The sequence below is a fragment of the Lontra canadensis genome, unplaced genomic scaffold (genome assembly GCF_010015895.1).
Source record: "Lontra canadensis isolate GAN:19392208 unplaced genomic scaffold, GSC_riverotter_1.0 scaffold49, whole genome shotgun sequence".
NCBI classification, from domain to species: Eukaryota; Metazoa; Chordata; class Mammalia; order Carnivora; family Mustelidae; genus Lontra; species Lontra canadensis.
Window position 1 is genome coordinate 975,235 of NW_022631043.1, and position 14,309 is coordinate 989,543.

The following is a 14,309-nucleotide window of genomic DNA, read 5'->3' on the forward strand; positions in this document are numbered from 1 at the left end:
ACGCCGAGGGGGCGGAGCCTTGCCCGGGGTGGGTGGGGCCTGAGCCGACGGGGGGCGGGAGCCTTGGCGGGGGCGGGGCCTGCTGGGCGGGGAGGGGCCTGGCTCTGGGCGGAGCGGAGCCTTAATTGCCTGCAGCCAAGGCCAAGGGGGCGGGGCCTGAGCCAAGCCCGGAGCGCTGGGCTGAGGTCGGGCTGGCCCCGTGGAGCTGGCCGGTGCAGGGGTGCGCGGCTGCAGCACCCCCTCCCCTCCCCTGCCCACCCGCAGCACCTGTACCTCTGGCTGGCGTCGGAGAAGGCACACGAGCGTCAGCGGGCTATGCACAGCTGCATGGCCCTTTTCAGATTCCTGAGCCAAAACCCCTACCTGGATGTGAGTATCCAGCCTTCTGGCCCCCATCCCACACCCGCTCTGCTGCCCCAGCCAAGCCGTCCTCCTCCCGGAGGCTGACAGGCTCGTGGAGCTCAAGGCCCCCTAGAATTCTGCCGCCAGGATGGGTGGATCCTGGAATGCCCTACAACATGGCCATGTTGGAGGGCACAAGCTGGGGCAGGAATTGGGGCTCCCTACCCAGTCCGCACGGCTGGGCTCTGAACCCTGATGCCGGGACCCCTGACCCAGGAGGCTGGGCTCCTGGCAACACCCCGTGAAGCCTTCCGCAGCATCTTCCACACCCTGAGCCTCCATTTCTCGCCCATGAAAAGGGAGGAAACGAGTCCTCCTCAGAGGGATACCCTGGGAGTCAGAGGAGGTGCTCCCCTGCCCCAACCCCAAGTCAGGGCTGTTGCATTAAAATAGGATTCCTCTTGATTTCTGAGTTTGGGGCAACCCCTTATGTGTTGCCCGGTGTGCCCTGGGCTGCTGACTGTAGTGGCTGGGCCGGCTAAGGGTCCTGAGGTGCCGAGCCCCAGCCCGGCCACACAGTCGGAGAATTTCTGATGCCGGCCTTGCTGGGGTGAGTGCGCAGCAGGATGGAGACTCACGGGAGGGTCTGAAGTCACTGGTTCCCATGTTCTCACCACAGCCAAAAGAGGACTTCAAGCGGATTGGGCAGCTGGTGTGCATGCTGGGGATTTTGTGCCAGGACCCGGACAGGGCCACCCAGCACTCCAGCCTGGAAGGAGTGGGCCACCTCTACCAGCTCCTGAGGTGCCAAAGAGGTGAGCCTCTGAGGGCACCACAGTGTGACCCGTTGCCACCCCAACCACGGCCTCAGCTGGGACCACACCCACACTCCTAAACGCACCCTACGCCTGATCTGCCCTGAAACCCTAATCCCAGCCATAGCCCTGTGATGTCCCCCATCCCAGGCTCACTCAGACTCCCATCCCTAGATGAGCACAGGCCTGACCCTGACTACCAGTGACCCTGTCCTGACCCCTCCTGTCCCCTCCTAGACCCCAAGCCTACCTTTGCCCAGCCCTCACCCTGTCCCACGCCCACCCCTGGCCAGCGACGGAAACTCAGAAGGTGGAGGTGCAGACCCCGGAGCAGCTTTCTCAGGCCCATGGGGATGGGGCTCCTGTCTGGAGCAGCGGAGACCAGAAGACAGCTCCGCCGGCCTCTCAGGAGCCAGTGTTCCCGAAGGACGGCGTCCTCCAGCTTGGCAGCTCCCAAGTCATCAAGGTCAAAGCCCTTAGAAGGGTGGCAGATCTGGGTGGGGAGGTGCGGCCACGCTCTGCTCTGACCCCCAACACCGTACCCTCTGACAGGGTTTCCAGCTGTTGGTTTGGCCTGGCTAGACCTAGGGGGTCAGAGCCTGGGCCGGGTGTGAGTATTACAACCAACGCTGGGATCTCACCTTTAACGTTGGTGATTCACTTAGAGCGCTTGGAGGAGTCCCTGGCCCTTGGCGTGGGATTGGGGACTTGGGAGAGGGAGAATGGGAGGGAGGGGTCAGAGACAGACCCTGAGGTCAGCGGCCTGGGCTTGAGTCCCAGCTCTGTCCCTCCTGGCTCTGACCTAGACAAGCCCCTTCTTCTGTCTGAGCCTCTGTCTTCTTCTGTAAAATGTCTTCTTCTGTAAAATGGTGCTGTGAACCCCCGGCCAGCATGAGCACCCAGTAAAACGGTGCTTTCAGGAGGCTCCCATGGCAGGTGTTCTCTGAGACACCATACAACGTCCTGCCCTGAGTCTGCTTTTTGCAGGAGGAGCACTCTCTAGAAATATCCCCACATGCCTCATTTCCCAGGGTCCTCTCTTACTCTGAAAGCCAGGCCCTCCTCCTGTAGAGGTGGAACATGGCTTCCCTTGCCCTGTCATCTGGTCTACCTCAGCCAGCTCTTCCTTGGTCAGCTGCCAGGGGGAGCCCAGGAGTTCCCCGATATCCCTTCCATCACCTCAGTGAGATCCTGGAACTTTGTGACATTCTGTGCCCAATGTGACTTGTGTTCTCCTCTGAACATGAGCGAGGCTGGGACCCAGCGTGTGGGCTGGACGCTGGTGTTGACCGGACGAGCCGTGTTTTGTGGAGCCTTGTGTTCTGAAGGGCCAGTTCATGATGGCTCTGACACAGTGATTTTGTGGCGCAGTGTTGGTGTTGAGCCTTTGGCTAGTGAAGACCCCTGTATGTGGCACACTGGTCAGTCTCCCCTGTTAGACCTTGAGCCCTCCAGGCCAGAAGCAGGGTCGTGCCAGGACCCAGTGCTGGGCCTGGTGGTAGAGACAGCCTTTAATAAACACCCACTAAGGGGCGCCTGTGTGGCTCAGTGGGTTAAAGCCTCTGTCTTCGGCTCAGGTCATGATCCCAGGGTCCTGGGATCGAGCCCCACATCGGGCTCTCTGCTCTGCAGGGAGCCTGCTTCCTCCTCTCTCTCTCTCTCTCTCTCTGCTTGTCTCTCTGCCTACTTGTGATCTCTGTCTGTCAAATGGATAAATAAAATCTTAAAAAAAACACCCACTAAGTTAAACCAGATCAAACCAGATGAGAAAGCAGTGGTGACAGCTGGTCAGAGCCCCAGCAAGGTCTGAATCCAGTCCTGGCTGACTCCAGTGTTCTCTGCAACCTCAGTGAGCCATCAGGGTTGCAGTCGATTAGGGGTTGAGTATGGAAAATCCAAAGCCCTGGGGCCAATACATCAAGTATTGATGTATCGATATTATATACACCAAGTAAGCCTAGCTTGACTTCCGTTTACGCCAAAGAACCTGGGCTGGGGGCAGAGGTGGGGCAGGGCAGGAGGGTTCCCTGGCTACCAGCTCAGAGGGAGCCAGTGGTGAAGAGGCCTCAGGGCTTTAGATTTTCTATACTAAACACTCAGGCTCTCAGACAGGCTGAGTAGGCCATCTGTGTCCTTCCCTGTCCCACCACACAGGGAGTGGATGTTCAGCTCTGGCTCTCTCTCCTTGGACAAGACACAGAAACGGACAGGAACACAGAGAGGAGAGAGGATGAGAGGGCCTGCTGATCAAGGATTAGTGGATCCGGGAAGGTTTGGAATGGAGAACTGACCTGGAATCTGCCGCCAGATCTGTCCTTGATTCCCTCTGTGATCTTAGGTACACTACATCTTCATCACCATCATTACCACCATTACCACCACCACCACCACCACCACCACCACCACCACCACTGCCATCGCCATCACCACCATGGTTCACCACCACCACCATCACCACCACCCCTACCACCACTACCGCCATCACCATCACCACCATCACCAACACCATTGCCATTGCAATCACCACCACTACCGCCATCACCATCACCACCATCTCTACCATTACTGCCACCACCACTCCACATGTATTCATGTCCTGGGCTAAAGTAAGACATCTCCCAGGTATTTGCCAATCTTGAGATTGCAGTATTCTGAGATTCGGAGACTCTAAGCACCATTCCAAGTTGCATCTCTTCACTTTCTCGGTGCTAAAACTTTAACCAAAATTCAACATTTTAGAAACCAATTTTAAATGTAATCTCCTAACAAGTGTTCCAACCAGATTTATAATCGCTTAATATTTCTTAAAGTTGTTATGAACTACAAATATTCCACGAAAATCACTTTGAACATTCTAACCAACAACTAATCCTAATAGTCTCACAAACATTTACCAAAATTTTAGAATAATTATCCTAATAAATATTCAAGCATTATTTAATACTAATTTTTCTATCTAATGTAAGTATAAACATCCTAACAGAGTTTCAAATAGTTCAACAAATATCCTAACATGCAAAGAAACAGGTTACCACCCTTAACATCCTTGCAGACCTTATCCATTTCTATCAGGATCCCGGTCACCAGCCTTCTGTCTTCCTCTGATTATCAGATGTTCTGAGTCAGAGCCTTCCGATAGAACTTTCTAGGAGGATGGAAGTGTCTGTCTGCACTTCCCAGGTAGCCACTGGCTACATGTGTCTACTGGGCACTTGTAATGTGGCCAGTGCTATGGAGGAACTGAGATAGTGAATTTTACTTAATCACATTTACATTTAAGAAGCTACATGTGGCTGATGGCTACCATAGTGGGCAACAATGCTCTAAGTCTTTCCAGAAGGTTCTACCGGGGCAGCCCCAGGCTGGCCCAGCCCCCACTCTCAAAGACTGTGGTCAGTGGCTATGGAGCAGGGGTCTCACCCACCACATTGCATTTCCCCAGGCCCCTCGTCACTCCCCTGAGTGGCTCACGGTCTGGACTCAGAGCTGCTCCCGGGAGAACATGGGCAGAGAGCAGTCGGGCTCTTGGGGAGGTCCTACCGCGGCACAGGAGCCTGGGCTCTGGACCCGGCCTCTGCTGTGGTGAGGGTGCCCATGGGTCTGGGTCTGGGGATTGTTGTTCCGGGTGACCGTGAAGACCCTTCCCAACTCTGAAGCTCAATGTCTCCTGATTAAAATGCTGTAAGGAGGACTAGGGCCTGGCATGGGGAGCACCCAGCTGGGCGGAGGCCAGCAGGTGAGGAAGTCCAGGAGGTGAGGACAGGGCAGAGGAGGGGACGAAAGGAGGCTGGCCAGGACACGCAGGCCCCAAGACAAGCACTGGGGTCCGAGTGAGGAAGGGAGCTGTGCCTCGGCACCACGATGGGCATCACGCTCTCGCTTCCCAAGCCTCAGAGAGATGTGCAGGCAGCCAGCCTACAAAATGGGTACATGTTTGGGGGTTTTGGAGGAGAGGGGCTCAGACGTCTGGACGTGCTCAGAAACCTGGGCAGCCTGAAGCCAAGGAGAAGGGGAAAAGAGATGGCAGGAGACGGACAGCTGGGCACATGCGACCCGCAGTGACAGCTGCCCCCTCCGCCGCTGTTGCAGGAGGTCATGAAGCATCTCACGATGGCAGAGCTGACCGACCTCATCTGGACAGCCATCGAAGGCCTGGGCTCCACCAGCCCCTTCCGCGTTCAGGCAGCCGCCGACATGCTGCTCACCACCATCAAGGAGCACGGGGCCAACTTGGAGACCGTGAGGGGCTGGGGCACCCGCTGAGGGTGGGGCAGGACAAGTCTGGGGGCAGAGGGACGGACGCCCAGTAGTCGGCACCCTGGGACTCGGGCCTGATGCAGGAGACACAGACCCCACCCAGACAGGTCCCGCGAATGAACGAATGGATGGATGGATGGCCCAAGCAGGTGTGCTGGGGCCCCGAGGGGTGTTTGCAGAGTCCTGGGGCCCGCTTGCACAGACAGAGCTGCTGTGCCAGGCTCTGGGGGAGCACATGGGGGAGGAGGAGGCACACACCCTCCCAGAAGTTCTCAGTCTGACGGAAGGACAGACACAGGGAAGGACTGGACAGCATAGGAAATGCAAAGGCCACGAAGTGCCCCCGGTGGGGTGAGGGTGCCCCCCCAGAAACAGGATGATGGATCCAAGTCCTGCAGATAAGGAAGCCCCAGGTAGGGGACACTGGACCCAGGCAGCAGGAGAGACCAGCAGTGGCTCGGGGAGGTGGGGGGACACCTCCCAGGACAGCTTGTGCCCAAGTGCTGTTCTCGGGAGATGTCGAGGTGGGTGTGTCTGAGCCTCCCAGGCCCTGGGCAGTGTTCGGACAGAGCCGGGGGGCCTCACATGCCCTGCGAAAGGCAGTGGGGCCTCTCCCCGCTTAGCCTGGGACTCCAGGGTGGAAAAGTGCCTCCCTCAGACTTCTGGGGCGGGGCCTGGCCTCCCCCCTCAGACCAGCCCTCTCCCCCGTGTTCTGCCTCCCTGCGAAGGTTGCCAACCTGGCCCGGGCCATCCACTTGCAGCTGTGCTCCATCCGCATCCCCCAGGCCAAGGAAGACGTCCTGCACGCCGTCACCCTGCTAGCCCGGAGCCACACGCCGGAGCTGGTGGCCAGCTTCCTGGACTTCTCCATACCCTTGGACAGGTGCCCAGCCCCACCCTCCGCACTGACCCCAAGGCCCACCCTCCACCTCCCCCAGGCAGGGGGCGGGGCTTCCACCTCTGCCCTCCTGCCGGCCCCCTCCCAGCCCATGGGGACCCCCGCAGGTCTGGGCACAGGGAAGGAGCCCACGCCCCGTTCACGGACTGCGGGTCTCCCAAGGCAGGCCCTGGGGAGGAGCTGCTCCCCGTTCTTCCTCCATCCCAGCCTCATTTCCATCACCTCACCATGAGAGTGCCTGGGACCCGAGGTGCCCCGGGCAAGACCCCAGCCAACACCAAAGTGTCGCCCTCCTTCCTGTTCCTCCAAGGACCTCTCCTCCCTCCCCCGCCTCCAGTGTCCACAGAGCCCTTTCGGGTGGAACCGACTTTCTCAGGACGAATCCCAGCTCTGAACCCCAGGGGTTCAGTCTCTACCCCCAGCTACACACCCGCCAGGCACCTGCGTTCTGTCATGCCTGGGTCCTTGCAGGGTCACTCCTGATCGCGGACACGGTCTTACTCACTCCCCGTGTCTGAATCCTGGGGCTTTCTCTCAGCCCAACGTCTCAATGCCTGGATCCCCTCTCTCCCACCGATCCTGTCCTCCCTCCTGCCTCGGCCGCCCACTCCCACGGTCAGCCTCTTGGCTCGGACACCTCCAATCTGGGGCATCTCTCTCCACCACCCCCCAGCACCCCCTTACAGGCCACCTCCTCTGGTACCCCTGTGAGCCTCTGCCCTCCACAGCCTCTGGTCCACTATCCACCCACCTCCTCACGTCCCTCCCCCATCCTCAACCCCCTCCTTACCAGCATTAATTACTTCCTGGACATACCTAAGTCCCTCGTCCCCTCTGTCACACTCAGCCTGCAAAACCTCCCTCAGTTAAACTCCCCATTTTGAATTCCCAGCCCCACACCTCCCTCCGTCCACACGGCCCCTTCCTCCTGCCGCCAACCTCGCTCCCATTCTACTGAAAAATCGGAAGCCCCCAGAAGAGAACTCCCATGAGCTCCCAGCCCCCAAGACTCGTTTCCAGAAAGATTTCTGATTTCCATGTGGAAGGGCCCTTTTGCTTCTGTAATTTCTAGTTTTTTTGTTTTTTTGTTTTTGGGGTTGGTTTGTTTGTTTTTGCACTGGGATCAGAGAAGGCCACTGTCATGTTTCTGCTTTCTGGGATTTGCCGACCTTTGGAACAGCTGTCATGAAGGTTCTACCAGCCCATGAGAAGAGGCTGTATCTTCTCCGTCATGTGGAGGGTTCCAAGTGTGTGTCCACAGATGCGCCTGAGGGACCGTGATGTTCCCTGACTTGGCAATGTCCACTCTGTTCTGTCTTGTACTGAGAACGGCACACTGAAGCCATGACCAACACATTCTGTCCACAAACACTTCCACGTCCTGCGGGTTTTACGTCCTGCGTGGCCGTCACGTTCTTTATGCAAACGTATACCTTCCTTAGGAATTGCAGCTTCCGGCATAGACAAGTGCCCCACCTTGTTGCGTGTAATGCTCCCGGGGCCCGAATTCCACCCTGTCTACTACCAGGACAACGGAAGCCTGTCTGCTTCCCCGTTTTCCCCTCTTGCCCAGTGTGTGTCATCTCACACCCAGCACAGAGCCCGGCTTTGATGTGTGCTCTGAACCGCTAGTCCCTTCCTTCTAATGAGCGAGCCCAACCCTTCCTTCCCACTTATCCACACGATGGGTGTGTGGCGTCTCCACTCTGCCCAACACCCCACAGTTGCCTACGTGCTGTGGGCGTGCCCTACTGCTCTCCTCTTCTACGGGGCGTGTATTCTTGGATCCTTAATGTTTTTAATTAAAGAAGACGTATTTTTGCAATAGTCCCTATGTTCGTGCTCCCGACCCATTTTTATGCCCTCGGCCCCTTGTTCTGTCATCTAAGCTCTCACCGTGTATTCTCTGTGGGAGCTTCTAGTCCTCTCCGTGCCGGACCAGACCCGCCTCCAACAGACAGCTCTCGAGGGCTCCTGTGTGCTTAAAGGACAACTCGGCTGGGCATAAAAGGCTCGGTTCACACTTGCTTTTATTGAGTATTTTTCAAGTGCTGCTCTGCGGTTGCCTTGCTTTGTTACTGAAAGGTCTACCTATCGTGGTTTCTTTTTCCTTTATCAACACGCCTGCCTTCGAAAGAGGTCTTGCTTCCGGGACACCTTGCAGGGTGTCCGCCCACCTCTGGAACTGAACAATTTTATTAAGAGGGGCCTCAGCGTTGACCATTCTGTGTTCATTCTCCCAGGGACCTGGTGGGTCCTTTGAATGTGTAGACTAGGCCTTTGGTTGTCGTTTCTGGAACGTTCTCTGGGTGATAGCTTGAAACACGTGCTCCATTCCCCTGACAAGCTCGCCCTTCCAAGCTGCTAGGTGATCCCGTCCTCCATCTCCAGCACCTCCTCTCTGATCCTTTTCACGTCTTTCGTGCCGACTTCCTGCTTTCCCTCGATGCCCCTTAGCTGACTTCTTATCGTCCCTCTTGGACATCTTGCGTTTTTTCCACTTCGGAGATAATTTCGTCCTTTCTTCCAACCTTTTCCCAAACTCAGCCAATCCTCTGTTCCTTTCTTTACTGAGGTGTGGTGGTGGTGGTGGTTTTCTTTTCGGAAGTTATAACTCAAGGTGGCTGTTCCTGTGTCTGGGTGCTCGCTGGAGTCTGAGGAGTGCTGTCTGCACGGGGCCTGCTTCGGAGGGGAACCCTTCCTTGTTGGTTGGGGGCCGGTTATTTTTTTCTATTTTTGATTTTTTCATTTCATTTCATTTCATTTTGTTTTGTTTTGCAATAACTCAGTGGATTTGTTACTCCTGTTCCTGTTCCTATCAAACACTGGTGGAGGCTTCTACAGGATTTCAAGTTCAATGGCACCCTCTTCTGTTCATCGAGCAAAGTCTGGAGGATTTAGTGGACTATCTTGGTGGCAGGTGAAAAGGTCATGTGTCCTCCAGTTGGGGTGTGGATTTTTGGAGGTTTTTGGTTCTTTTCTCTCTTGTAGGTTCTTCCGTTTTCCTCCTCCACATAGTCCCTGTCACCGCCCACTCTCCAAAGGCACCTGGTTCTTTTCCCCTATTTTTCTCCCCGGAGCCGTGCATCTTAGAGGCTGCCCTTCCCACGGCACCAGCCCCATCAGCCCCTTTCCTGTGGTCAGTGCCCTTCTTTTCTCCTGTTTCCCTCTTGTCGGCCTGGGATGGACTTTGCCTTCCTGGAGGTGAGTGGGTTCAATTCTGAGCCCTGCCTCTGGCTTCCTTCCCCCGTGTCCCGCGGTCTCCTCCCCCTCCTGGACCCCAGAGCCCCTGGCGGCAGCAGTGATGGGCACTTCTCTTGTTTGCCTACAGTGATGTCGAACTTCAGGTGTCCTCTGAGGTCACAGTTTCGGTGCGATTTTACTTTTCCCTCCCTCTTGTTCCATGTGGTTTTTCAAGGTTACTTGAAGGGCGAGGAGCCTGGAGACCGCCTTATCTTCAGCTGCCCCGGGGTCTGCGGTTCACCTTGGCCTGCACTGAGTTTATACCTTCCTCCCCCATCCCGAGAAGCACGTTTGTCCTGGACGGGAATGCACTTGACGCTGAGGGTCCTTAACCTGGGCTTATGTGGGCGTCTTGCCAGCCCGGGGACCACGTCAGATTCAAGTCTGTGCCCGGGGGTTTCTTTGAGCCGTGCTGTGGTGTGAACTCAGACCCAGATCGGGTTTCGTGACTCGGACCCTCGGGAGCAGCCCCTCCCTGCACCCAGCGCTCCGTTGGAGGCCGGCAGACCTCCTGGCTGTTCCCCTCCGCAGACGGCCGGGTCGGTGGTTATCATCCTCACACGGAACCAGCGGCTCTTGGGGTCCCACCTCTGTGATGGGGGTAGATGTCCACCTGGAATAATTTTTCTTTCTCAGAAGCACCTGAAGCTTCTTAGAAAACGTCGGAAGCATTCTTAGAAACAACGTGGCGTGCCCTAACGCTGTGAACAGAGCGGGGTGGTAGGTGCCCCGCCAGTCTTCTTGTGTCCTGTGGCTTTTCCCGTCAACAGTGTGTGTCTACAATTCATTCCGGTATGTTACCTGTGGCTGCAGTTCATTCGTTTTTGTGGCCGTTTAGAGCCTCATGAAAACCGATCACCGCTTCTGCCACACATTGGGGTTGTCGCCTGCTTGGGTCTGTGACTAACGCACCCTCACGTGCTCCCAGGTGCCCCCATGCGCATCCGGGGGCGTGTCCCGTCCCCACCGGGGGCGCGTTCAGGACACAAACGCCCTGGAGTTCTGCATGGACCCAACGTTAACGGACCCATCAGATCGTTTTCCAAAGGGCTCGCGTCGCCTCACGCTCCTGCCGGGATGTTTTCGAGAGACCTCGCTCCACATTTCATCCACGCTTAGTCCCAACTTTCTAACCACTCGTTAAACTGTCACCCACCTGGTGCACAAATCATGTCGCGACGTTCATTTGCACATTGCTAATGAAATCATGGTGCTGAGCGCTTGGCCTTTGGAGTATTGTCTTTGGTGATCTGTGCGTCGAGGACCCAACCCATCCTTGTACTGGGACGTCCCTCTTTTTCTTACCCACTCCCAGGAACTTCTGGGTACAAGCCTCTCCCGATTGTGTGGAAAGCCTCTCCTGGCAGGCACTCTGCGGCTTGTCTTTTCACTCCCTGAATCTGCCTTTCGATGAAAAGGAGCGCAGGTCCCGTGCTTCCCACGCAGGATCTTGCAGAAGCTCTGCTGACTGACTGCCTTTCGAACTCAGGTCCCGGCCGCCCAGTAAGTGAGATGGTGCGCACGTGAGGCCGGGCTCCTGTTCTGTGTAGTGGCCGGCATCCTTTAGTGACAAGCCCAGCCCGTGCCCGGAGCACAGGAGGCTCCCTGCCTGGCGGCCAAGTGCCCGCGGACGGGGGTCTGTGTCTGGACTCAGCAGCGCTCTGCTCGCCTGTCCCCCTGCTGACACCCAAGGTCCTAATTCCTGTAGCATCATTCAGGTTCTCAGCACCTGATACAGAACGGCCCCCGTGACCCTTCCTTGACACCTGCCCAGCGGCTCTCGGCCCTGCGCATCTCGCATTTCTACGTGGACTTACACTTGGCTTGCTAGGTTGTCTTTCTTTTTCTCCCGTGTTTCTCATTTACCCTTTGAGGGTGACTTTGCTGGGTCAGCCCCCAGCTGCCCACCGCCGGTGTAGGTACAACCCACAGTGTGTCACGCTGGCTCCTTTCAGGAATGGAATCCATGCCAGCGAGACCGCCTCCCGCAAGAGAGCTGGGATCTCGGTCGTGCCCTCCAGCTGGCGACAGGGTTGAGCGCCATCGGTCCCAGCCCCCCGCGCATCCTCCACCCACGCTCACCCCACTTCATTTCTTTTTCATTTTATTGCCGCTAAACACATTCCTTAAAGTGGTTCTTCGTTTTTGCCATTGTGCTGCAGGGGGCGGTGCCGCCTGTCGTCCTCAGAGAGGCGCTTCCTCCCGGTGCTAACCCAGACCGTGAGGGGCAGGCTGTCCATCGGGACATAAACCCAGCAGCACCCACTTTTCTTTCCTTAGTAAGGTGTCAAGTGTCTCTTCCCAGCCCTTCTATTTTGAATTAATAGGCTTTCTTTTTCGGAGCAGTTGTGGTTCATAGAAGAATCAGCAGAACGCCACGTCCCGCCGCTGTCCCCCCTGCTAGCACCCGGCGCAGGCCACTGTGCTGGCTCCAGCCGGGGGACCATTCTGAGGCGTCATCAACGAGAGCCCGCAGCGAGGTGGGGCTCGGCCCGGCGCCAACCATCCATCCCGCGGGCTCGGATGGCGCGCAGTCCATGCACCACTCGCCTGTCCTCCAGAGTAGCGCCACTGCCCAAAATCCCTTCTGCCCTCCCGACCCCTCACAGCCGCCGATCTTCTACCTGCCTCCACGCTTTCGCCTTTTCCAGAATGTCGCAGACTTAGAGCCGTACAGTACGGGGCCTTTCCCTCCGGCTCCTAGTCCTCAGCGATACGCATTTCGGGTTCCTCCATGTCCTTCCCAGGCTGCCCTCCCGGCTCCTGGCTGCCCCGGCTCCACCTCCTGCCGGTCCCTCCTGTCTCCGATCTCTCAGGACAGGGCCACAGGGCTCGGGACCCAGAGCTCCCCTCACTTACACTCATCTCCCCATGGCCGCCTCCATTCCCGCGGCTCTAAGTATCCCCTATACAGACGCCTGCCCCCCGGCCCGAGTGTTCACCCTGCCAGACGGCAGCACGTGAATGTCGGGCAGGCATTCCACACCGGACACACCTGGGCCACGCCGCTGTCCATCCCCGTAAAACTGTCCTCTTGGGGGCTTCCCCACGCCGATGCCATCTGCCCAGCTTCTCAAGCCAGAGCTCTTGGGCCACCCGGACTGTCCTCTCCACACCCAGACCTACCCTCAGGGAGCCCTACAGCTCCAGCTGCCCCGTCTTCACAGCCCGTCAGGACATCACAGGCTCACACGGAGTCCCAGCAGCCAGAGGGAGGCTTCAGAGATAAGTTGGACCGCGTCTCTCCTCTGCTACAGACTGTCCCGTGGCCCCGTGACATTCAAAGTCAAGGCAAAAACTTTACAGTAGCCGACAAGGTCGTGGCCTGGCCCCACACCCTCGCTGTCCTCCTCTCCCAGCCCCACTCTCTCCACTCCATCCCCGGCCCTTCCTGCGGCCCTGAGCACACCAGCATCGGCTGTGTGTCGGGGCCGGAAGGTTCTCCCCACCCCAGAGCAGCGCAGCTCCCTGCTTACCGCCTCAGGTCTTTGCTCATGTCCCTTCTGGGTGAAGGCTTCCCAGCTGTCCCACAAAAAACCTGACCGCAGCCCAGATGCACCCTCCTGCCGTCCCCCTCCCAGCACCCCCCTTCACTGATCCCCTCCCCTCCTCTGCTTTATGCACTTAGTCCCACACACCTTGTTTGTTGGCTGAGTCGAGCCCTAGGGGTCACTCCCACACAGACAATGACTTTGCCGGTTCTGTCACTGCTCCGTTCCCAAGCTGGCTGCCCGCACATGACAGGTCTCAGCACCCACATGCCAGCAGAGCAAAGGAGAAGCCCAGGCCCTTGGTTGCCCTCGCTCCTGGAGAAGCATGTCCCCTCAGCTTCTCGACGCAGGCTTTGCCCCCGGAGACCTGCCCACTGTCTCACAGCCAGGATGGCATAGCAGGGACTTGGGCCTGGGTCCCTCCGACAGCAGAGGCCCCACTCTAGAGTTGCAGAGCAGCTGTGCACCCCCAGCCCAGTGTCTGTCCTAAACCCGGGGTGGGGGGCTTCTCCAGGCCCCCACCGTGGCCTCCCAGTCCCCAGCCCCCTGCTCCTCCAGCCCCTTCCACCCAGCACTCGGCCCCAAAGACCACCACCTAGCACGGAAAACAGAGGGCCGTCAGGAGCCCCAAAGCCCCTGCCCCCCAGGACTCACAGGCCCATGTCCATGCACCAAGTGGAAAGGCCACAGGACTGGGCAGGCCTGGCCTCCAGCCCCAGCTCCCCGGTCACAAGGCAGGGCCCAATCAGTCCTCAGTTTCCCCATCTGCAAAATGAGCACAAGGACACTGTAAAGCTCTGTGCACACACACCTGTCCCTGCTGCCCATTCTCTCCTCCAGTGCCCTCCTCCCCCCCCCCCCCCAGGGGCTCCGCACGCCCAGGGGATCCAGCCCAGCCTCCTCCCTTGGCTCCTGAGGCCCTGGAGGTCTGCTGGGGCAGCTGAGCACGAGCAGGGCTGCCCTCATGACCCCCCTTTGCCTGCAGCCATGCCTTCCGCTTGTGGAGGGCCCTGGGGGCCGAGCAGCCCGTGAGCCGCGTGGTACTGGCCATGCTACTGGACTGGCTGCGGGAGCGGCCACTGCCCGGCGGGGCCAGAAACGGCAGCCCCCAGCCCAAGGATCAGCCCTGGCTGCGCTCGTTGGCTGTGAGTGCGCGACCTTGTTTTCCCCCAGGCTGACACACCCCCAGCCCAAAAGCCCCTGAGCAGCAGCCCGGAGCCCCCCAGAGCCCCTCCCCGCCCGGAGCCCCCAGACACACTGCCA

The 14,309-nt window shown here is 58.2% G+C and overlaps 1 protein-coding gene across 1 annotated transcript in view; it reads left to right on the forward strand.

Moving 5' to 3' along the window:
- The window catches only part of LOC116877012 (maestro heat-like repeat family member 5), a 65,996-nt gene that overhangs the window by 36,512 nt on the left and 15,175 nt on the right, over window positions 1-14,309 (forward strand). The window contains exons 15-20 of the mRNA XM_032873461.1: window positions 265-369; window positions 1,022-1,157; window positions 1,451-1,623; window positions 5,247-5,396; window positions 6,143-6,297; window positions 14,032-14,191. Coding sequence (XP_032729352.1) covers window positions 265-369; window positions 1,022-1,157; window positions 1,451-1,623; window positions 5,247-5,396; window positions 6,143-6,297; window positions 14,032-14,191 — 879 coding nt within the window. The remainder of the gene's footprint in view (window positions 1-264; window positions 370-1,021; window positions 1,158-1,450; window positions 1,624-5,246; window positions 5,397-6,142; window positions 6,298-14,031; window positions 14,192-14,309) is intronic.